This window comes from Centruroides vittatus, unplaced genomic scaffold, assembly GCF_030686945.1.
Source record: "Centruroides vittatus isolate TY-2023 unplaced genomic scaffold, ASM3068694v2 contig_417, whole genome shotgun sequence".
NCBI lineage: Eukaryota > Metazoa > Arthropoda > Arachnida > Scorpiones > Buthidae > Centruroides > Centruroides vittatus.
Window position 1 is genome coordinate 821,251 of NW_027122227.1, and position 24,874 is coordinate 846,124.

The 24,874-nt window shown below is 28.2% G+C and overlaps 1 protein-coding gene across 2 annotated transcripts in view; it reads left to right on the forward strand.

Moving 5' to 3' along the window:
• Positions 1-24,874, forward strand: part of LOC136976647 (RNA-binding protein Musashi homolog Rbp6-like) — a 66,370-nt gene that overhangs the window by 13,237 nt on the left and 28,259 nt on the right. For both annotated transcript variants that reach the window (XR_010880962.1, XM_067271994.1), the window contains exons 4-6: positions 1,912-1,996; positions 6,856-6,897; positions 23,816-23,908. Coding sequence is in view for 1 of the 2 variants with exons in the window: in XM_067271994.1 (XP_067128095.1) it covers positions 1,912-1,996; positions 6,856-6,897; positions 23,816-23,908 (220 nt within the window). In the remaining variant the exon portion in view is untranslated. The remainder of the gene's footprint in view (positions 1-1,911; positions 1,997-6,855; positions 6,898-23,815; positions 23,909-24,874) is intronic.

Sequence of the window (24,874 nt, forward strand, 5' to 3'; positions counted from 1 at the left end):
CGTCACAAATCTCGATAAATGACTGGACATTAAAGTCACCATCATAATTACTGTACATGTACATAAAAAAAACTTAATCAATACAATGATAATTACAAATTGTCATTTGTGAAAAGTGATTTGTGAAGGGAGTTCTACGATAAATATAATCTCAGATAATTGTACTTTCCCCTTCATTTCCATTTATCGATAAGTGAAATTTTTCTTTTACTTCATTTTTTCTCTATAACTTTGATTTTAATTAATTAATTTACCAAAACATTTCTTATTTGACAAAAATGAATAAAATGGCGCGCTTAGTCTCGTTTCTACTTTTTTCCTCCCAATTAACAACGTATAAAAACCCTTAATAATTTTTTACTATGTTATACAATAACTTTACTTTCACATTTTTTCGCTTAAACAATTATTTAATTTACCAAAAAAAAAAAAAGTAATTATAAACGTTCATTTCTTACCTTTATAAGTTATAAATATTTGCTTCTGAGTATGTATATATATGTGTGTTGAATGTATAAAAATGGAAAAAAATAATAATAAATTTCATTAATAATTTCTATTGAGTAAATATGTAAATACAGGTTTCATTCATAATGTAAATAACGTTTACTGCGTATGAGATAATAAACATAAAAATTCATTCATAAAAATATTATGTATTAATGAAATCGATAGCATTAACCATTAAAAGGTGAATAAATAAAACAAAACGAAATTTTTATTCACAATTTCGCTAATGATTTATATAAATAAATAAAATTTAAATTGTATATTTTATTTAGAAAAATACTTAAAAACGTTTACTTTAATTTTTTTTTTTTATACATAGAAGTTAAAGGGCTATAATTCACGTTTGGATATTTTATGGAAAATTTATGCATTAGTAATTTTAATATTAAAAAAAAAAGAAAAAAAATTTAAAAATAAATAAAAATTTCATATTTTTTAATAATAATAATATATAAAATTTTTCATCCATGAAAGTTTTCCTGTATTTAATGACAGTTTTTTCTTATATAATAAGTACAAAATTATATAGTTTTTGTCTTTATATTCCTCATTATATAATTTGATTGTATTGTATCTATAAATTTCATTTAATCGTAAATAAAATATATAAAATAAACGGAATTTGCTGTAAATTTCATCAATGAAAGAATGTTTATTTCTTTTGTAAAATAAAAAAATAAAATAAAATAAAATAAAATAAAAAAAACCAAAAAAAGAAATTTCATTTGTAAAAATTCTTGTAAGGAAAAGGAGTTAAATTAAACGGAAATTACACAAATAAAAAGAAATTTCTCATTCGTGAAATAGTTTAAAATTTTAAGTGAAATTTTATCAGTAATAAATTTTTTATTTATTCGATATAAAATTAACTTTAAATTATATTAAATATAACTCAGCATACATAATCTATAATATTTATAACGAAGGATTTCATGCATAACTCTTGATACCAGCTTGAAATAAGTAATTCATTGTTTCCATTTTATAAAATGTATACACATTATATACACTGGTTATAACGAGTAAATTTCTTTCTAGTCTAGTAATGTATTATAATGTTAAATGTCCTTAAACGTATCCGGATTTCTTGTAATGTGTACTTCTTTCATTGTTAACACAATTGAGGATAATAAAAGGGATTTAAAGATAACTTATGTCGTGTCCAAAATAATGCTATTACTTAAGTCTTCCAATGTCATTTATGACGTAAGCATCCCTATGTATTAGTTTAAAAATCATTCATATATTTATGCATCTGGAGGTAGGCGGTATGTCTGTACGACGATATATTTTCTGTTTTTTTTTTGTTTTTTTTAGAATCTTAAAGTCGAAATAATTATTTTTCTGTTAAATAAGTTAAATATATTAAATGTTTAATAAACTTTCTTTTTATTTGTTTAGGGGATTTGGTTTTGTTACGTTTGCAGACCCTTCCAGTGTAGATAAAGTATTAGCCACTGGACCACATGAATTAGATGGAAAAAAGGTACTTATATTTTATATGTTTTTTTACTATTAAATATTATTATATATTAAAAATTAAATCGGAAAATTTCCATTTAAGTTAGTGGAAAATCGACATTTTTAATCAGACTAAAAAATTAAGTAAATAACCAAGTCGTTATAATTTTATTAAATCTAAAAAGTAAATGAGATAATTTCTAATAAAATTAAACAATTTATTTATTTTATATATAATAATTTTAAGAGAAAATTATTTACAGAAATTTTTTTTCCTTCTTCCTTTTTTTTTTCCTTTTTCTTTTTATGAAAATTAAAACATCTGCGATTCACACAATTATGACTCGCATTTAGTTTAACTAAAATATGAACTAGACAAGTCTCTAGCACCGCGGCATGGGTAGTTGGCCTTATGCAGTAAATAGACCTATTTGTATAAAGTATTGGAATTCACATTCTGTATACGTGCACGCTATACAATTCTTGGAAATCCGCACACAACATGAGATCTACTTTACTTTTTTTCCGAAAGAAAAAATTCGAATGCTTTTTGGATGGAAACAATTCGTATTTTTCTAAACTGATTTTTAAACATATTTTTAAAACGGGATAAAAAAAATAAATTTTTATCGTGGTGAAATTCCATTTTTGACGCTTTTTTTTTTTTAATATATTGCATAAAAAGAAATTGCTCGTCTGTTAGCTCTAAAAGTCTACTTTCCTCTGAAAGAATTCATTTCTATCAAATTATAAATTAAAAATTAATTGCTTTTCATATGCCTAACGAATGAGTTTACATGAATTACTAAGCATTTAACAAATTTTTTATCGTGTTCCTTCACGATATATAAATTTTTTATTATAAACATTGAGGAAATCATTTTAAAAAGTAATTATTTGTTCTAGATATATTATATATATTACGAATATTCTCATTATCCAGTAAACTCAGTTAGACTGTTTGAATTTAGAAACACGTTTTAGGTGAAAGAGTATAAATTTTGACCATTTCCCAATTTCAATGGTTATATCATGTGACATAGAGCCAATTGATGAACCCCACATATCTCATGGTCCGGTTTTGAATGAACATTTATTGGAATGTTTATTGAGTAAAATTGAGTTCCTTCTAGGAAAATATTTAGTCTTATGATCGATCCTAAGCCCGCTGAGAAGTTAAGTGGAAGCCCAGAGAGACCACGAAGGGATGGTTTCAATGTGTCAGAATATATCCTCCTCCTTTCTTTTTTCTCTGCAGTCTACGAGTGGAGAGAAGGATCATTTTCATTTAAAGAAACTAAGGAAACATTTTCTCTCGGCAAAGATGTTAAGATTTATTCTTCTTATCATCACGGAGACTGACTTCTTGTTTTAGATTTCCCTAAAGGGATACTAGTAATGGTAAGAGAGAGGGAAAGTTTTGAGAAATTCCACAATTAATGAAGGCCTATAAATTGCAATTAAATAGTCTAGATCTAAAACCCAGAGTGCCTATTAACTCTCCAATTCTCCCTGCAGGGAGGCCCTTCCACTTCAATGATTATTTATTCCACATTTCGAATTATTGAATCGATAAGAAAAGTCGAACACTACCAACTGCGCTTTGTTCCCCCGTATAGGGGAAAGCTGTCCTTTTCCTGTCGTTCACCCTCCCTGCTCGTATTAGTAAGGATTAAAACAAACACTCCACCATATCAACAACATTTACGTTTTAAAAATGCATTAATTGTAAAAATAAAACGTAAAAAAAATCACCATTCTTAGCTATTATTTAGCATTTAAATCAATTCTGGGATGAGAAATATCTTGTCAGTGAGCGTAACCCCATTTATCTTTTAAAACTGAATGAGTTTGTCCATATCTCTGAGCGGGATACAAAAAGAGGATATAACTTTAATGTTATACATACTTTTGCATATGAAACTTGAATTTCAAAAGGGGTGGAAGGTTTTTCGTCAAAGACAGACACTTCGACCCGCTCCGTTACCATAGTAACTCGACTCATCGGAAGGAAAAGAAGATTAAAATATATATATATATATATATATATAAAAACAAGTTATTGGAAATGAATCAGTTAACTGCTCGAAGTAGATTGTGTAATTACTGACTAATTTATCTTAGCTCAGTAAACTATGTGTCACAAAAATGTGTGTTTACCTAATTGATTAACTCTCGCCATTTTTACGGTGTATTTCTTGTTCGATACAATATCTGAATATTTAATACGTTTTTTTTAACGATTGGTTAAGTACACAATGATCTAGTTAAATATAACTATATGCTGGGATGTAGTCGACTGTATGTGTGTGTGTGTTGTCTGTACCTGAACCATGGCAGACCTGGTGCGTGGCTACATGATATAAATATTTTAGCTATTTATATGAAAATTTCGTCTCTGAGCATCTTGATCTTAAAACACTTATTCATTTTCGCCATCTTGCACATTTTAGTGCAAAAATTTTCTGAATTTTGCACGTTAAACAATTAGATTATAGTCTAATATATGCATAACTAAAGTATAGACTTAAAAGTTATTCTAGAAAATAAACTGGATAATTTTTCTTTTCAAAAATACACTTTAAAGAATAAAAATGATGTAAATATTCCATTTAAAGTCAAGTAGATGGGAAGCAAAGAATTATTTAACAATTTTTTTTTTCCTCTTCACAAACTTGAATATGCAAGTGTTTTACTGAACAACAGTAAAATATTCGAATACGGTAGTATTTTAATAAAAGAATATCCTGTAAAAATGTTAAAGTATCGTTGTTCTAAAATTAATTGTAAATTTAAAAATCTGCAAATTTCGATGGTATTAGTTAAATTGAAATTAATGATAATTCAAAATTATTTTAATGCATGTAATTAATCACTTAAGTTCTTAAAAATCACAAAATTAAATTTATCAATTTTTCTAAAATCTCCAAGTTGAGCTTTAAGATCATTTATAAATCTTTTCATGTCTCTCTTTAGTTGTTTAGTGATCATAATTAAGTTTATGAAGTATAAACTTCATTTAGCATCTAATTTAGAATAAATTAAGGAAATTGGGTTCAGTGTTTCATAATAACTTTCCAAAATGTCACCTATTAAAATTGTCTATAAGCCTAGTATTAACAATATGTTGTTATATTTGTTTAATTAAAAAATGAGTAAAATTTATCAATTTTTCGATAACACCAGCAATTTTTACCATCTGGACAGAGGAAATTTGAATATAAATATTCTACTTTTGAAAGTTTAGAATAGCCAATATTTTAGAATAGGTCTTGGTTGACTTTATTAAATTTTTAAATAGATTTTTATAATGTAAAGCTTTAACAATCTGTTGAAATTCATACTTAAAATTTCGAAATATTAAGCTAGATTATTTTTGACAAGTAACACGTTAAAACATTTAAATGTAGGAAGGCGATCTAATTACTTTAAAATGAAAATCGTTGCTTCAATGGAAGATATCGAAGATCGAGACCGCAAAAGATAAAAGAAAATTTATATTAAAAAAAAAACAAAGCTTTAATTCAGTAAATAAAATTAATTCTAAAATTAATATTATATAATAAGCCTATAAAATGCATTTAAAAATGATCCACGAGTGTAATTTTTCTGTAGACCTAAACGCGTTAAAATTATAATTGAAATTGAAATTTTCACATTTACTTAACTAATGAATGGTTTTATATTTAAACAGTGTAATTATTTATAAAATATAAATAAGAGTAGATTTAATTCGTAATTAGATAACTGCTATGTGCACGTATGTTACTTATTTACTTAAGTGCCAATTTTATTTCCAACTTCCTTTAAGTTAAAAATTTAAAATTTGGCAGAAACATAAGTTTTATTGCATAATTAACAAAAAAATTTCAAAATCAAACTTCTTTTTCTTTTTTATTTTTGTAAAAATTTAATTTAATTTTTAATTTTTTTTTTGAAGGGACAAATGCAATAAGATGAGAATCATTTGTTCTTATATTTTCGATTTAAAGATTTAAAAAGAGAAGGATTAAAAAAAAAAAAATCAGATAATTTCTTTATTTCTATATTTAAATCGCTGACCTTTTTCGAAAAAAGTACACAGAAATGTTCAGGAATAACAGTAAAAGATCTTTATTCATTTAAAATTAATGAAATATCAATATTTTAATTTTCGAACAGATGATACAATTTTGATTTTAATACAATTTAAAACGAATCCTTCCATAAAATTATATTTGTGTTTCATTGCAAATAACTTAACAGAAATGTTTATATTTAATTCCTAATTATTTCTAAATTAAAGACTCTATATGAAAGCTTGTTAACAGTAATAATTTAATATATTATCATAAGTGGCTATAATATTGGCTAAATATTTTTAAGTGCATTTTGAAGTTTCTTTTTCTTCATCCTTTCTTATTAAAAATAACAGCTACGAATAGACTCCTTTAATATCTCATTATAACTTAACGTGTAATCGCGTCATTGTAGCTTCGGTCAACATAAAATTAGATTTTTGAAAAACAGATTACTTTAACTACCTTAAACTATGTTCTAATTATAACATAGGAACTGTTTTCTATGACGTTGATCATTTTGTGTCGTAAAGAAATAACGTGTAGAAGTTGACTGGTGTATAAAGAAAAATAATATATATATATATATAGCTTATATATAAGTCTAGTTTTATAGGGTTTTATTCCTTCTTTGTAGACTTCTCTTTATACTTTTCCATGTATCAACATGTTCAATTATGTTAAATCCGTTCTATCTACAAGTCTTTCTAATTAAATTACTAACTTACATCTGGTGTAATAAATATAAACATATTAAATTAAAATAAGTAAAACTTTTATAATGTATACGTTTTTGAATGTTTTCCAAATTTATTTTTCTTCATAGATTGACCCTAAAGTGGCCTTTCCAAAACGTGCCCACCCGAAGGTAAGAAGAATTTATTATTATTATTTATTTTTTTTTCTTCCTGTTTATAATAAGTTTTCTTGCAGAAAATGATCTGCTGCATTATACTGGTTTCACTTTGCATATCGAAATGCTAATGATGCATATGATATAGCGCACGAATTGTTGAAGTAATGCCGAAAAGAATATTTTGAATACGGTCTAGATACTCTCTAATTAAAAAAAATACAATCTGCTGTAATTTTATATCCCACATTACACTGTTTGAACGAGTATTTAACTTAGAAGTATTTTTTTTTTTTTTAATTTCTAAATTATTCAGGTTTTTAACTCGAATGTTTAAATTTCAGCCGTTACTTCATTTATATGCAAAGATAATATAAGTTATTTTGTATTTTAAATACAAAAGATAAAGTGCTACAAGAGTAAATATTAAATTCGAAATAAATCTGTTTTCTTGTAATATTTTTAGATTAAAAAAAATGGGGAGAGAGTATTATTTCGCATCATATCTATATGCGTAGCAGCAACAATGCTGAAAGCATTAATTAGTGTCGATGATTCACTCGGGCAGTTGGGTAGTCAGGCTGTGTGTCTGTACAGAGTCTATCTTAATTTTAATAAAGTTTAGCATAATAAATATTAATAAAACGATAATGAAGTTTTTAAATTCTGAACTATGAACATTATAAAAATATATATGAGTAAATTTATGATTTTTTCTTATTTGAATAATTTTATTTTAGATATTCAAATAAATAAAATCCTGTTTGAATGTTTTAAATTTAAATAAAATCTACTTAAATATTATTAAATAATATATATATATAATATATAATTTTTTTGAATATTTAATTCAATTTTTAGTAATACTTTCCTCGACAATTAATACGGTCATTATAAAAGTTGAAGAAATTATTTACGGTACTTAAATTTATTACATAATTAATGTGTTTATTTCTAGAAATTTAGTTCGTACGTAGCCTATTTATAAGATGGAATACGAATATAAATAATAAATTTTGAAAATGGTAGGAGAGTTGAAATAAAGAAAATATTCATATAAACATGGATTCCACCAAGCGAATTTGAGGGATGAACGTGCATCAAAATATCAGCCGAAAACGTACGTTTTTGTAATTACGATTGCTCGGAGGCGAAAATAAGTAACAATAGGTGTTATTAGTCGGGGATGTGAGTTATATTGTGATTAGTTGAATCTCCCTCCGACCAATCACAATGTGATTCTCATTTGTGACAATCACCCCGACCTAACTTGTTTTCACTTCCAATCATTGGTCGTTACGAAAACTATACGGTTTGGTCATAATTTAGATGCATGCGCCTCTCTTAGATTCTGCTGGTGGACACCCATGTTTATATAGATTTTTTTTTCATTTGGCCTCTCCTACCATTTCACAAATTTATTGTACACATTCATGTTCCATCTCGTATAATATTGTAATATATTTATCGATATACGTTATTTACATCACTGTAGTTGAATAAAATATTTTGTTTTTAAATTTGGCTCACCGGCTGTAGATTTTTTTGATTACTTTTCTCGGCGAGTCATATCCGAGCTATGACTGGGAACACATCTATTTTTCTACTACTCGTTAGGTTATATGGATTTATATATTGTTTCTACTGAAAAAACTAACACAAAGTTATAAATATGTCTGCTTCGTAGTCGTCAAAATTCTTAAAAATTTAGTTGAAGTCGATTTTTAAATTGCTAATTAATAATGTTAAATGCTACGTTAACAGTATATCAGATGATATAACGATAAATAATAACAGTAGACGAAGTAATAAATTTTTTATGATACAGATTCATAAATTATGTGTTATTGCCTCCGCAGCTTTGTTAATTAAGTGAATTTCTACACTGGTATACAGCTTGTAAATAATGTACTATTTGTCGCCAAAGAATCAATAACTGCGATAAAAGAAAGCCAATAAAAATTTCCGATTTAACGATTTCTAATTGTTTCTTTTTGATGGTATAAACTACATTGCTCTTAACAACAGACAACAGCAGAAGTTCTCATGCCATTAGTTCTAATTAAACGAGTTAGAAAAATTGTGTAAACATTTTATTCAGAAGCAGAAAAGCATTTTTAAAGAAGTTATGCACATTAGGAATAATATAATTACCACCAAGCAAACTTTGCTTTTCTTTTGTAGAGGCAACAAAATTTAATGTTGAAACAGTTTACGAAAATTAATGCATTCGGTGCAAGTTAAAGAGAAATAGTTCCATTTTATTTAGACGGTATTAGTGCTGGTCTCATAGTGGTATCCTTTCTAAGCTTACATAATGTAAGCCAGAAATCATAGAAGATTGTTTATAATGATTTATTGATCGAAAATGTTCTCTGGAACTGCTAAAATGATTTCAATGGCTCTATTCCTTAGGAAAAAAATACTTTAAACGTCGTAGAAGAGTTTCGGATGACTCACTCCCTTTTAAACTATTCTTTGAAAATATTTTCATCATCATTTTGTTTTTATGTTGTAACTTTCTCTCGATTTTATCCGCAAAAGGTAATAAATTAGATTAGAATGGTTTAATGATTTTACATTTGTCATCACAAATTAATATATAGCAAAGGATTGTACAAGACAATTTCGATTATAGAATACTTACAAGTTTAATTTAATATAGCTTATATGAATTAATTTTATTAATTTGAATTTCTAATCAGAAATTAAATTTATATTTGAAGACGTCCTAATAACGAAGTAATATTCAAAAAGTGATTGTCTGGACGTATCTAAAATGAAGATGTTGCTGTTTTATTTTTGCTATTGTAACTAACTACTGCCAGATAAATGATAAGAGTTAACTCATATTAAGAGAAAGAAGTATTGGGGAAACGAATGAAGATCACTAAAAGTAATCAACCAATCCATTGACCTACATTGCTTACTATATTTATATTATGTATTCGGTATACTTTCAATTTTGATGAAAAAGGTAGCTTTAATATAACTCTACATCATTCGTAAATTGTCCTAGTACTTTATTTAAGGAAGAGGCACGTTACTGATCTGTATTGCAGAGAAGAGAAAAAAATTCATCGATATAATTATATTGGACATTTCTTACAATATCTGTAATTACCTGGCTTATATTAAGAGAAATTGCCTCATCCACACATCAAATAAGCAACTTGCCTTTCAGTGGAGATCGGACTAATTTCCTAAAAGCCTAAAGTTCAACATAGAATTCATTGTATCCAAAGAGGATTCGGTTTATTAATAGATATAAAGGCAATTCTACAATCGACCGGTTGGAAAGTTATGCATTAATACTACATCCTATGATGACTGAATAGGCAATTTCGTATACGTGATTAATTTCATTCTATGAGGTCACGAAAGGATCAAATCGTACTGATCCAAATGAAAGATATTCTTTAGAATTTTTTTTTTCATTTTTAAGATTATTTAAAACATTAATTTACGTAGCAATATATTAAAGTATTATAATACAAAGTTCATATTCGTTCCGCCTTTAACAAGAAAATTTCCCTTAAGCGATTGTGTCAGCCTCGTATTATGTGTACTGCAATATTAAATTTCGTAATTACAATAGTTCAAAAATTTTGTTTATCTCATATGGGACTCATTGTAACTCTATTTTTAGATAGTCACTAATAATTTTGAGATGTGTATGGTTATTTTTATTGGCTAATTTACTCCTATAGGTTATTGAACTTATTACAAGTTTATCTATTACCTAAATTTTACATTACATTAATTAAGCTGGAAATTACACACGAGGTTTTATTTACAAGTACAGATTAGAGAACGAAAACATACCAAATAAAATTTAGATTAAACATGCCGATGTAGAATTTAATTTCTGACTTTATCGGCATAGATTATTTTTACCATACGTGATAAGTCGCTGATAAAATAATAGTGGAGACAGATCAAATTATTCAATTTTCGGAATTCAAGGATACATTTCAGGCTATTTTGTCCTTGGAAAATTCGGAGAGGAGAAGCTACATTCAGTTGAGAGCGGTCTGTTGTCCAAATTAAGTTTTCGTTAAGCTATTGTTCATGTTTTTGAAGAGATTAAGCAAACAACTTTAGAGATTTGGAAACTTGTTTACCCTTTCAAATTACAGGCTTACCTAGAGGAACTCAGCTGAGGATTTTAAAATTGTCAAAGAGGAAGTTTGTCGTGGACCTACCGGAAGTAGCTGTAATCCACTTCCGGTTAGCGGAAGTCGTCCGACTAGACGCCATTTCCGGTGGAAGCCATTCTTGTTCTCTTCTCACGTCCTGCTCATCATCGCGTCTGGAACCCACAAAGTTTGCTTTGATCATTAGAGGGATGATTGTGAAAGTAGCCTTTTTTTCCAATCCCTTCACGCCATAAAGAAGCGCTGATGGATACAGTATAAGCGCCCTATTTACATTCGCATCGTACAAGAACGTAGAATGCTTTCATCTGTAATCCGCAAAAGGTAAAAGGTATTGTATTGTGAGGATTATGTCACGTTTTCCTAAAAAAAAAATCCCTTCTCGATGAATGAAACAATCTCAAATTCCTAACTAAATTTAGAATTCAAATCTTGTTCTACTCAATAAATCAAACAAATAAACAACAGATTACATCATTATTAAAAGTTTTAAACAATTCTCTGGACAATCTCAATGATAGAACTGTTACAATAAAAATAAAAGAAGTGCTAACGTTTACTCATTTGTCCTAATTCCTTCTTTTGTTGTTCAAAAATCTCAATTCCTTTTGGGAATCCAAATGTTGATTGGCTTGTTTTTAAAGCTAGAAGTCTCGATTGGTATTTTTGATTTTCCAAATAATTACTTTGCCTATATTTATATATAAAAAGAAAGTTCTTTTGACAAGTTTTATAATATAAAGTTAATTTGTTTTCAAAATAAAATAATTATAATAATACACTTTGTGTAAAGAGGATTTATATAATTGCGTAAAAATTAATCAATAACGTCTATGGAATTCTTACACGATTTGTTTATTTTTTAAAAAATTTATTTGTTTAGTCTAATCTTCTGTTTATCGGTAACATAATTAACTTATTTTAAATATAGAATATATTTATAAATAAGCGAAATGTTAGTCATAGGAAATTGAAATAATCGAATTTTCTCTTGTTAAAATTCTTGATTTTATTAAAGTATTGAGGGGTAAAAACACGGTTATTTACAAATTAAACATCAAAGCTACTCATCTCGTACAATAAACGCTAATTTATTGTTTTCTGTAATTAATTAAAAGACTATTTTACTTGTTTAATAAGGTAGAAAATTCGGTTTATTAAAATTATTGATGTTTATAAAGTTAGAAAAACAATTGATTAACTTAATGTAGTAGAAAATATTTTATTTACCAACGAACCAATCAAGCTTGAGTTTTAATTAATCGATTTCATTTATTAACTAGTTTATTGGTCATTTCGAGTTTTTTGAAAAAGATTTATTCATTTTATTGGCTATTACCAGAATAAGGCGTGTACGCGTTGGTATGAATGATTTGAAATATACCTTGAATAATTCGTTGATTGGTCGAGATTTAAATTTTAAATTTGATTGGTTTAGATTTAAATTTAAGGAAAATAAAATTTTTGTAATGGAATGAAAAATGAATCGTTATATATTATCATAAATTTAAATTTTTCTTTTTAACAAAACATAAAATGTTTTCAAACAAATTATTTTAAATATATTTAGGTAGGAAATCATCCGACATTTAAAAAAAAAAAATTAAATTAGAATCAATTCGTAATTAATCTTTACAATTGGAAAGGTTGGAAATTCTTTTGTAATTTTTAAATATTTCTGGTTTGTTGTATTGCTTTAAAAAATAACTTTAATCTATCGATTGAAAAATCTTTATATAGAATATATTTTGCAAAATATCAAATTACTAAAAATTATTTTATAGAGTCTAACGAGGATTATCGTTTTAAATTATTTCAAAATGTTATACTCTACTATAAATAGGTCTTGCCGTTCTATATATAGTTAGGTAGGATTTTAAGTGTGATTATAATGATGATGATCGCTATGACGACGACCAAGATTTCTAGTTGTAATATTAATATGATATATTTTAAAATAATGCTGCTCGTGATCTACGACCATGCTTATTTCAATCAATCGAGCATTACCGGTCTATTAATCAATTACGAAACTTAGAATCGATAAGTTCTATCGGATTATTATTTAAATTTAGTTACGTGTGATCGGTCGATGATGTTTATGTATCTAAATGTGATCTTTCGTTGGTCGAAACGAATCTAAACCGACAAAACCTAAAGTCTGCCTATACATTATTTCCTTAGAAAAATAAAATATTTAAAGATACTTTTATGATAAAAAAACTTTTTTTGTATGGAATAAATAACGAAAAAAAACCTAAACTCGGGAATTTTTCCTCACTTAAAAAGCACATCCAGTCACAGAATCCAAGAACTCTTCCGAACGATTTGAAATTGATTAGATTTGGTCACGTGTCCCATTCCGGTTGCCCCTGGCAACGCATGTGTCCTTATCAGGATACCGTACTTCTGACGTACTTTTGCTAAACTTTTCGATTGTATATTACACGTACAGATAAGATAATGACGTATTTCTTGTATAAGAACAGTGAGGACGGTTTCCGTTGCAGAAAGACACTAAAAGCTAGTCGCTGCTTGGACTGGGAGGTGGCCCGATGTGCGGGAGGTGGGGAGTCGATTAATGAAATTATAATACAGGGTCGTCGTGCATCACTCTACCGTTGCCATGGCAACCACAGGTGAGGCTATTCACCTCCATACGTGCCTCGCGACTGTCGCCATGGTTACCGATTGAGATGTCCCGAGTTCGGCATTTGGGAGATTGTGGGTTGGAGAGAATAGCAATGGACGATTAGTAAGAATTCTCCCGTACGAAATACCTCTTATTTGTTGTAATTAACCTTATTGTAAATGTAGGGAAGGTCTCTGTTTTTGCTCCGTTTCTCTTTGCTTAGAGCATTTTGTAGTCTTCTTTCCGTGTCTGCCTGAATAATTCCAAAACTGAAAGGCAAATTTGGATGAAGGTTGACATCTGCATTATCCATTTAAATGGCTCGCTATGTGTCGACTTCGATTATAGTAACGGTTTATGTATGGGGGTTATTTTGTGTATTTCACTTGAATAACTTATGCAGTATATTGTACTATAATCAGCCGATTGGAAATTTTATACAAGTTGTCCGAGTAATTTCGCATGCCTTATAACTTATCCAAAGAAGAAAGTTTTCGAATTATGTGAATTAATCTTATAAAATATTATGTTGAGGTTTCAGAAGACATACAAAAGCTTGGTTCGGTAAAAAAGTTAGGGAAGCCAAAGCAGTAGAAAAATGATATTTGGCTTCGCTTATCTTATTAAAATTATTATGATTAAATTGATTATAGCCGGGTTTCTCTACGCGTTTGCTATTTAAATATTTAACGTAATCCTCAAGCGAAAGGGTTAAATATTAGATAAAATGATTCGGTTAACCTTGACCTTTTTTAGCTAATTGGGGTCAAGTTTATAAGCCTTATAAAGGTCGCTTGGGTCCTATCGATGCCATCTTTGAAGAGTCCTATAGGAATTTTTCCCATCTACTACTAATTCTTAAATCCTGTAAATGATATATCATTTAGTTATTGGCAAAGGTGACGAAATTTTGGCAGAGGCTCTCCTTCCTCGACTAGAGCATTCATCTTCATTGATCCTTGACCTTTAGATGGGTGACATTATTTTCTCGGCTCTACTTATATTTAGTAAAATATTATGTAATTTTATCTTCCTTAAAATATGATCTAGAAAACATCAAAGTTGATGGGAAGCAGTTACTTTTTCCTAAGTTGTTTTCTTGATTAATCTGTGCACATGTTATTCTTTTAGATAAAATATGGATGTTAGTCACTCTCTGTTGTAGAAGACAGTAATTGAGGATTTTATCTAAAGGATTAAGTCTACTTAGGACTCTTACTAGATACATACACTAGGGATAAAGAGTATTGACTGGGCACACGTGTCATATATTGTACTTAGGTAAAAAGACCTTATTTTATCTTTTATATAAACAATCTGGCCCAAGAGTATAACATTGTTATGCAAGGAAAACGTGCAGTATTTAAGATGATAAGAGCAATATATCTCATATAGACGGAAATTTAATTATTATAAGTAGTTACATACCAGTTTTAGAGAAAATCTAGAATTTAATTAAATCTATATAATTTAATCAGTAGCTAGAGAAGAAACAGGAAATATATTTTATTTGAGCAGGAATAAGCTAATAGTCAGACCTATTATGCACGCTTTCATAATTAATAGATCTATTATATAAGCCTACAATGATAAAATGATAAATTTACATGCATGCTATTATTATTATATAGAAAGATCTCTATTAGATTATGAATTTTCATACTTAATGAGAATTATTATAAAGCTTAAATACGGCAATTACTCTTAGTTTATTTACTAAACGAAGTTAATTAAAAATTTATTTTAATCACGAAACTATTGAATAAATGTTTCACCAAATGTTTTTGAGATTAAAAATCGAATTTTAAAGCCTGTCTTTTCTCAGATTTATAAAATTCTCTATGATTTTAGAAAGATTTCTTAAATCTGTTAGCATACTTAAAGCGAAAACATAATTTTGAAACAGAATTATCTTCCAAGTCATGATACTCCAGTAAGGAGCGGTCAACGTTACCACTTTTCTGGTATGATTTGTGAGCATCAGGCCGGAAATGTGAATCCCAGAATTCGTTTGCAGAGCAGTTAAAGTGACAGCTCCATTAGAACAGTCCAGAGACTGATATCTCGACTGTTGGAACGTAAGCAACCGACTCACTTAAAAGAGCAGTTATCATATCATGTTAAATAATTTGTAGTTTGGAAACGTCAAGCAAATTGAGAATAAAGTTTTAGGAACCATATGTTCTAATCACGCTTCCATTGTTTCATTTCAATTTTTATCCTGTTTAAAAATTGCTTAATGTCCAAAAAGTGAATGCATCCGGATTTCGTTGGCCATTGCCGAACTTGTCCAAGACACGGCGACTCTACCTTTTCATTTTGATAAATAACCAAAGTGTTGCGGCCATTTTTCAACTCGCCCGACTCTTTAGAAATTATCTATGTATTTATTTAATGTAAAATGTGGAAACAATAACCAATAATAATACTTGTAACGGTTCTTACGTTTGTAAATAGAGACTTAAACGATCGAAACGAACGTTTATTTGGCATTTCCCGTAATTCATTTAATATTTTTACATTCTATAAAATTAAATATTTACTTTATATTATTATTATTATTTATTTAATGAATATTTTAAAAAATATGATCGACGGGAAATTTTGGAAGATTTCCCTAAGCGGAGAATTAATTGTAAATTTTGATTGTAATTATTATGTAATATCCTTTAAACATTCCAATATATATTCATTCAAAATATTCCTTTTATTAACCATAACGTGTATAAAATAGCTGACATAAATGTTTCCATAAAACAGGACAACATTATGTTTATTGTCGGCACAACAGACTATAAATATATCTTTTTATTATCATTTAAACTATGCATATTTGTTTTGAGAGCACTTCATTCGTGTAAACCGCTGTTTCTATTAACTAACTGTCTCTATTTTTCTGGAATTTTTCTAGACAATTATGTGACGTCATTGGCACGCCATTTTGATCTGGTTACTTGATTTTACTCTTGTAAAATTCTCTTTACGTGGGCACTAATCTCTTTGGCCAATTTCGCCCCCAAGGCTTTATTTTGTATGAATTCGTCTCTAGAGAAGTACGTTCATTAAACTCACTATACTTATTATTATTATTATTTGGTGGTTGAAATTAATGGAAGATACTTCCAGAAGGGAATGTGATTTTGGTGTTTAATTTTAATGTCTTTTAGTGATCCTATTCGATACCAGAAGCTCTACGCTTCGATAAACGCTCAACGAAAGTACTTGAATGTTATCTGCTACAGTCCTTGAAGCTATTTTAAACCATTTTTCCTTCATAATAATCACGTATGTAAAGAGAATTAATATTTAAAATTATAATATTTTAATCGATAAAAATTCGCTTAAAAGAAATCATTTATACGACTCGTAACAGGATATACCAGTTTTATTCACATTTTGATAGAACAACGACTTTTTCCCCCCTTAGAAGTTCCGTTCTTACGGCTTTTCCAGCATAAGAATTGAAGCAGTAACAGAAATATTCTCCTTTCTTACGCTTTACACATTTAAAATAACATTAAAATGTCAAGATAATCAAAATTTTCTTTTAAAGATAAACAAATATAGCTAATACATCACGAGGGAACATCAAAAAGACATACATGACAGTTAGTTTCAGCTCCAGGCTAAGCAACAGATTCTCTTAGGAGAGATGGTGAAGATGCAGAGAAAGAGGGAAAAGAGCAGAAGCTCGGAAATGTTGACCAACTTCCGGAACCAATATCTCGCTAGTTTGTTTGCCTAACAAACGCCAGCGTTTTAATTTCTCTTTTCCTAATTACCCACTACGTTAGGATGTTTGTATTCCTCTGGCTTGATTATAAGACTTTTCTTTAACAAATAAATGTCATTGGCGAATTTTTCTCTTTTTGATTGTCTTTTCTGGAATTCTCTGATTGTCTATTAAAGAGTTAACGATCCATTTTTTCCTTCTTTCTCCTCTTATTTCTTCTTGCAAGCGAAGGTAATAATAACTCAATCTGTAACATTCATTGCAAAATAAAAAAAAATAAAAATAAAAAAAGATAACAGAGAATGCTAAGATTGAGATAAGAAACGTCCGAAGACGAAGAGATCTAAAGGAAAAGTTTATCTTATAATTTCATTCTAAGATTAATCTTTTACTTTAGATGTTTATAATTTTATCTGATAAAACTTAAATTTTAGTGATCATTTTTTAAATTATAAACTCAAAGTATTTTAACTCGTGGAAATCTATCAGGACATTTTGATGATTTAAAGATATTAATAGAATTTCACAAAGTACAAAAATTATATCTAAATTACCGTTAAAATTTCTTAAAATAATTCATAAATCGTATTAAAAAATAAAACAAATAGGTTTAGATTATGTTTTCTTTTTAATAACAACGAGATAAAGGCCTACGACTGAAATGTATAAAAGAATAATCTAAATAAGAATTTTAAATTTTGACCAGGACCAAGTTTAATTTCCCCCTCCCCCGAAGAAGAAGAAGAAAAAAAATTAATAATTCGGCATAAGCGAATAATAACGAATTTTTCTAGAAAAGATAAACAGAAGAAAAATGAAACGAAGCAGTTTTAAAATAATAATAATGAAAAGCGGACTTGTCAGAAATATTATTGAATATAAATCACCTGAGAAAAAAATATTCAAGAAAATGTAAATACCAAACTTTAATATCAAACAGCATATTAATACATAACACCGTATTTATATATGGAAACTTTTTCTTCTTTTATTTTTATTTTCGAATGAAATATCATCTGAAGAAAATATCCATTAAGAAGTTCATTTAAATAGCGAGTCACTTCTTTTTTCTTTTATTTATTTTTATATTTTTATTTTAGCGGGATGTTGATTTTCCTCTTGGATACTCGCGTCGGAATATATTCTTATAGGAGTTTGTGTTTTTGCAGTTGTTCTCTGTATAATCTCACCAACATATGTCGCCTATGCGACAGAAGTGATGCTATGTTGGGTGGGGAAGTTAAGTGGACTGGTCTTTCTATTATCAGTAAACGGGGTCGTTGAAGTGGGCCGGTTATCGAACCTCTTAGGATCAATATGACTTGCTATACCCGAAATTAGTTGTTCGGTTATTTATTTTCTCTTTCGTGACTTATTATTGATAAGGCAAACCGACTTTTGAGAATGTTTCCGCACGTTTCTACGTGATTTTTTTCTTCTCCTTTAAAACTTTAACAAAAGAGTTGGACCGTTCAAAATATACCAAACTCTGGAGAATATTAGAGATAAGGGACCATCCAAGCGGCATTTTAAGCGGCTTCTTCACATACTCCGACTGCTTTCTATAGATAGTTTTCGATAAAGATTCGAAGAGGAGTCTTACGTTAAAAATATAACCCGAAAACATTATAGATAATAATAATGCCAACATTCCAACCCTTTTTTTTTTTTTTTGCATCTGCAATTCGTCTAAATGGCATCTTCCTCCCGTAATCCCTCATACATTCTCCTAATCTACATATTTTTTGGACAATATTATGGTTTATCTTGTATTTTATTCAGCAGAAATTCCTCATTCGTCGACTGAATAAGCGAACGTCGGAATGTCAGACCGTAATGATAAGCAGAGAACGTTGAGTATATATATATATATATATTTTTTTTTTTTTTAATAAAAAAATAACAGAAATCAATGCCTAATCGAATCAAATATGGAATAAATAAATAAAATATGTTATAGATTATATGGAATATACTTTAATGAAGCAAAACTCGAAAAAATAAACAATAATGATTTATCATTCAGCACAAATAGAGGCTCGTTACTTAGATAGAATCAAATATAAAGTAAATGGGAAAAAAAGGCAATATAGAAGGAATTGGCATTACTCTAATCGAACCTAATACGGTGGAGAGTCATGTATTCATCATTATAATTGAACTTAATAAAATCCTAATCGAATCGAATATGGAATATAAAAAAAAATAACCATCCGACCGAACTCAATAGAAAGTTATAAGTTCTTAATATTCGTGACAAATAGAAAGGAAATGGGCATGTTCATTACTCTAATCGAACCTATTATAGAAGCTACTGTTTATCATTCCTATCGAAACTACCATTCATTATCCTAATCGAAGTTAATAGTGAAATATGGGAATTTATATACGACTAAATACAATTTGTATTAAGATTAATCTGATTAATAAAATTAACTTTATCATCTCTACCAAAATAGTTTAAAACGTCAGCCAAATATAATAATATAATCATAATAGAAAGTTACAAACAAGACACATTCATCTCCGAAGAAAAATCGTTATTTGCGGTGTCTAAATTCGCCAAAATTCGCCTAATTAAACCTAATAAGAGAATTAAAAATTTCATTTCTTTATTCTAATCGAACCTAACGAGTGAAATAATAATTTCTACACCGAATCGATATTCTAATTAAGCACACAGTGATGAAATTTTAGTCTGGTAATTTTTTTTTTTTCAGTCAATAATTTATTTTAAATTACATTATTCTTTCCACTAATAATTATTTACCTTACCGTAAGCCGTTTAATGCAGCAAAATACCTTCATTTTACCTTCGATAATCGACATTCGAACAAACTAATTGACCCTAACAAGATTAAAGCGCCCCCTGCTTTTTTTTTCGTTCCTTATAAATCAATGAAGTGTAATTGAATCTAATAAGCGGCGATACAACGTAAATTTAATTCGATTGGGGGAAATAATTATTTTTCGAACTCGATTAAAGATTTTTGTAGGGATTTAGAATATTTTATGTTTTCCTTTTCGTTTTTTTTTCTCATTGGAATCAATTATTTTGCCTCCGACATCCGCTTCAATCGAACGAAATTAAAGATAGTTTCGTCCTCGATATACATACTTACACAAATTATATTTTACAGTTTCCTATTGCCAAGAGACAAATTTAATTTGTAAAAGATAGATAAATGCTCGGACTAACTAGTTTTAATGACTTGTTAAGTAGAAAACTTCAACATTATCTTTATTTGATTTTAAGTAGAGTTTCGTTTCAATGAGGTGCGATATATATTTTTTCCTTTACGAAATATTTCGTCTCATCGATCGAATATTCGTTAGTTTTATTGGCATTTTATAAAGTGATAATAATAACAACAATAAAAAAAAAAGAAAATTCGAAATAAATATCCTTACGAGGGATATAAAAATATAAAATAAAATGGAAACTTTTCGTGAATCCGTAAGAGGTAAATACCTTCGATTATAAGTTTAAATGGCGAAAAAAATAATTATTATTAATTATTAATTTTATGCATTTTTACTGGTAAATTCATCATGGCGCCATCTGTTAGTGATTTATATTATAAATTTTAATTCTGTCTTATTTATTTATTTAATAGAAGGTTTAAGAGTATTTAAATTTGAAAAAAAAGGAAATTATTTGTTAATAATTTATTTACCATTTTCAGTCTTAGAATATAAACAAATATTTATCGTTCTAGCTTAAATCTAATGAAAAGAATTTTAATTTTCTTCAATGGATTTTGGTCCTCTTTTTTTCCCTTCTCCTCCTCCTCCTCTTCTTGTTCCTTCTTCCGTTTGGTTTCTTTCCTTTTCTATTCTTTTGTTTGGTGTGTTTACGTTTCTCCATCCGTTCCATTCCGTTAAGTTTAATCAAGCGTATATCAAAAATTAAATCGTATCATTAAAGCTTCATAAATAAATATATAGCCGCAGATATATGTTCTTATGCGCAATTAAAGTGTTAAAAATGATTTTTTTAAAAAATACGATATGGATATAAATACACTCAGCCAGCCATTAAGATATGAAACTTGCTAATAAACACGATATTTACACGTTAATGCGGTCGGTGGCCCCCTTTTTTTTCTCATAAGGATGTGGGCCTCTCGCTTGTAGAGAAGAATGCAATAAAGGAAGAAATCTGAGAAAATTTGATAAAAATGAGAAAGTTAAGAGAGGTTAATGCGTTATGTGATGGTAATTGTTTTTAAGAGTATTATAAATTAATTAAAACAAGTGTAATTATACATCGGAAATGATATTGGTGAGGATGAAGTAGCGGTTGAAAATAGCCTTGAGACATCTCATTAAGGGGCCTAAAGTACGTCCTTCGTAATCTCTCTTCTCTTCGTAATGACGTACTAAGGACAAATTTCCATCTCTTTTCATCATCTTTCAGCTAATAACTGTTTTTCTCTTTAAAATATTTTCTATGTCAGAATAAATAAACTGCTTCGATTTTTATCTTACGTTTTCTCTCTCTCTCTCTCTCTCTTTTTCTCTTCTCTCTCTCTTCAAAAAGTTGGCTCATTAGCGTCATTTTTTTTTCTTTCTCTCTCTCTTCTTATTCTCTTCTCCTCTTCGAAAAAATAGAAACTTTTAAATAAATAATATTTACAGAAAGGAAAAGAATTTCTCTCTTATTTTTTTAGGAAATGTGTTTTGGCGTTACAACGTCTCAAAAACCGAAAATTTACTGATTTGTAAGATGATGTCGATGCCGTCTAACACGTGAGTCGATTAACGAATCAAAAAACTGCTTACTAAAGCTGAATTTCTCTTTAGTAAGTAATTTTCAATTCGTTAACCGAGTCATTTGGCGTGAACATCATAGGAAGGGGGGCGATGGCCTATCCGCATTAATTTCGAATTATATTATCTATAGGATAGTATATTATGTACTTAAATCGAAATTTAGATATTTATCTGTTATTTAAGGAACCGATAACGTTTTCTTTATCTATCCGGCTTTAGTTACGTTTTTATTTGCATTTCTGAAACATGTATATGTATATATATAAATCTATTTATTAATAATTCTGTAAGAATGATAAATTATTTCTGTATTATCTTGTGTAGTACAGAGTGGAGCATTTACAGAATTATCCTGTAAATACAGAAAATTGATTAATCGAACTTTATCGTTCACTTACAAGATTCTGAATGTTTACGTAGTGATAAATTTTTCCTACTAAAACTTTAAGTCGCGTATGGAATTTAAGCGAATAATTTTTATTTTATAAGCAATTTCTGAACAGATATAAAATATATATAAATTATATTTTCTACTCAATTTTTCTACAAGTTCTTTTCTAACTTAAATCCTCTTATAATCCGATTGCTCTATGTTATCTTTCCATCATCCGTCGCCATTCTTCCTCCGCGAGCGAAAGTGTATTCAAATAAATTCCGATCGCATTTATTCATTTTATTTTGGATGATTTGAAATTTATACACTTGATTAAGAGTGTTTTTAAAAGCCAAAATTCCATTTTGTGTTCATAACTTAAGGAAAAAAAAAGGAATTTCATCGGGATTTAGAAAGATTTCCAACTGGTAGTATCGGTTTTAAGAACTGTTTGGTATCCATACAACAGCGCTATAATAAAATTCAGAACACGAACCATCCAGATACTGTACTTTCCACCGAAGGAAAAGAACGTCTACTTTTATTTGTTGATGCTTCCAACCCGAACGGGATTTACATATAAAACATATCTGCAATAAATTACTTTAAATATTGAAATATACTGATATCGTGCTATTAAATAAACAATATACTATATATATATATATATATATAAATTACATATTAATATTTATAAGGCCTATTATAAAGGAAAAGTAATTTACTTTTTAAGAATCTGGTCTTGAAAGTTTGCAATTGGCTGATTTACATGGTCGATTCGAATTTTCCCCTAACGATCTCGTATATTAGTGTTGTTCTCTGTCTAAAAATGATTCTAATTGGTGAAATGCTTTACTAATGGTGAAAAAAATTGCTCGACTCAGCAACAAAACGACTAAATTCACTAAGTAAGAAGCGAGACAATACTAATGACACTCAAAATTCGCCTCAAGCTACAGTGTGCAGTTGTGATGATCCATACTCGCTTCTAGTCACATCTTTATAAGAAAACACTATATAATATCGGTAAGAAGAATTAGAAGAAACAAATATTTGATTTTGTTTTTTTCCTTTGTTAAACCTGCAACGTATCTTAAATAAGATTTGGGACAAAAGTCGTACATTCTAACCCCAAATTATATAAAATTTTCAACTCGATCGATATTTAATCCAAACGCCAAACGGATCCCCCAATATAAAACTGTGTTACATCATTGAATTTTAACAATCTAATCATCTAAAAATGATCTAATTTTCTACAGATGGTGACTAGAACGAAAAAAGTGTTCGTTGGAGGTTTATCGGCCCCAACAACGTTGGATGATGTTAAAAATTATTTTCAACAATTTGGAAGGGTAAGTTGGTCCTTTATCCGGGTTTATAAATGTATATAAACAGAAAATAATCGCAGCAAAAATAACAAACTTTGTTTCTCTTTTGGCAATTTGAATGAAGAAGGAATTGGTAGAGCATCGATCAACTAATAAGATCAGGAGGAGATTGTAACTCGTCCATTGCATCATGTGTCAACCAATCAGGATGCTTTCAATCCGGAAACACTCAATTGAAAAGAATTGGGGTCATTGGGATGAAGTGAAACAAATTTTATCGCTTAAAACAGAAAATAAGATCTGACTCTTTCTAACTTCACTTCAAATATCAATTTTAATTAATTCGTCTTTCTATCAAACGTGTGCCTTTCCAAAGTTGCGATTATTTTCCTTTTCCATTCCATTTATTATTATTATTATTATTATTATTATTATTATTTCGCATTAATTAACATTTTTGCTTTTTATTTTAACCTTAAAATATTTAAATATTCAACTAATTTCAGCTTATTTTTAACTTAAAATACCACTCGAATATCATACAACCTATTTTAAAAAAATATATATATATTTTAACTTTATGCCCAACACATAATCTCCATTCGATAAATTGATTTTAAAATAATATTTAAACTCAGTCTTGTACTCATATATAATTTATAGCATACTTAGAACTGTTAAATTTCTAAATAGTAGCTTACTATCGAAGACTATTTTTTTAAGTTTAAAATGTTAAATCTTCCATTTTAAAGTTTAATTTTCGATTTAATTTTTTTTTTTTAAATGATTAAAATCGAAGGCAAAAATCACAATAGATGAATGTAATTTTTTAAAAATTTTGCTTTAAATTAGTTTTCCTAATGAAAAGAAAAAAACAGGCATGGATTTCCTCCACCTCTGCTTTATAGACATATCAATCTAGGATATTACCCTATTGGAAGAGGATAAAAATATAATTTTATTATATTTTATATGAACTTTATAGATATT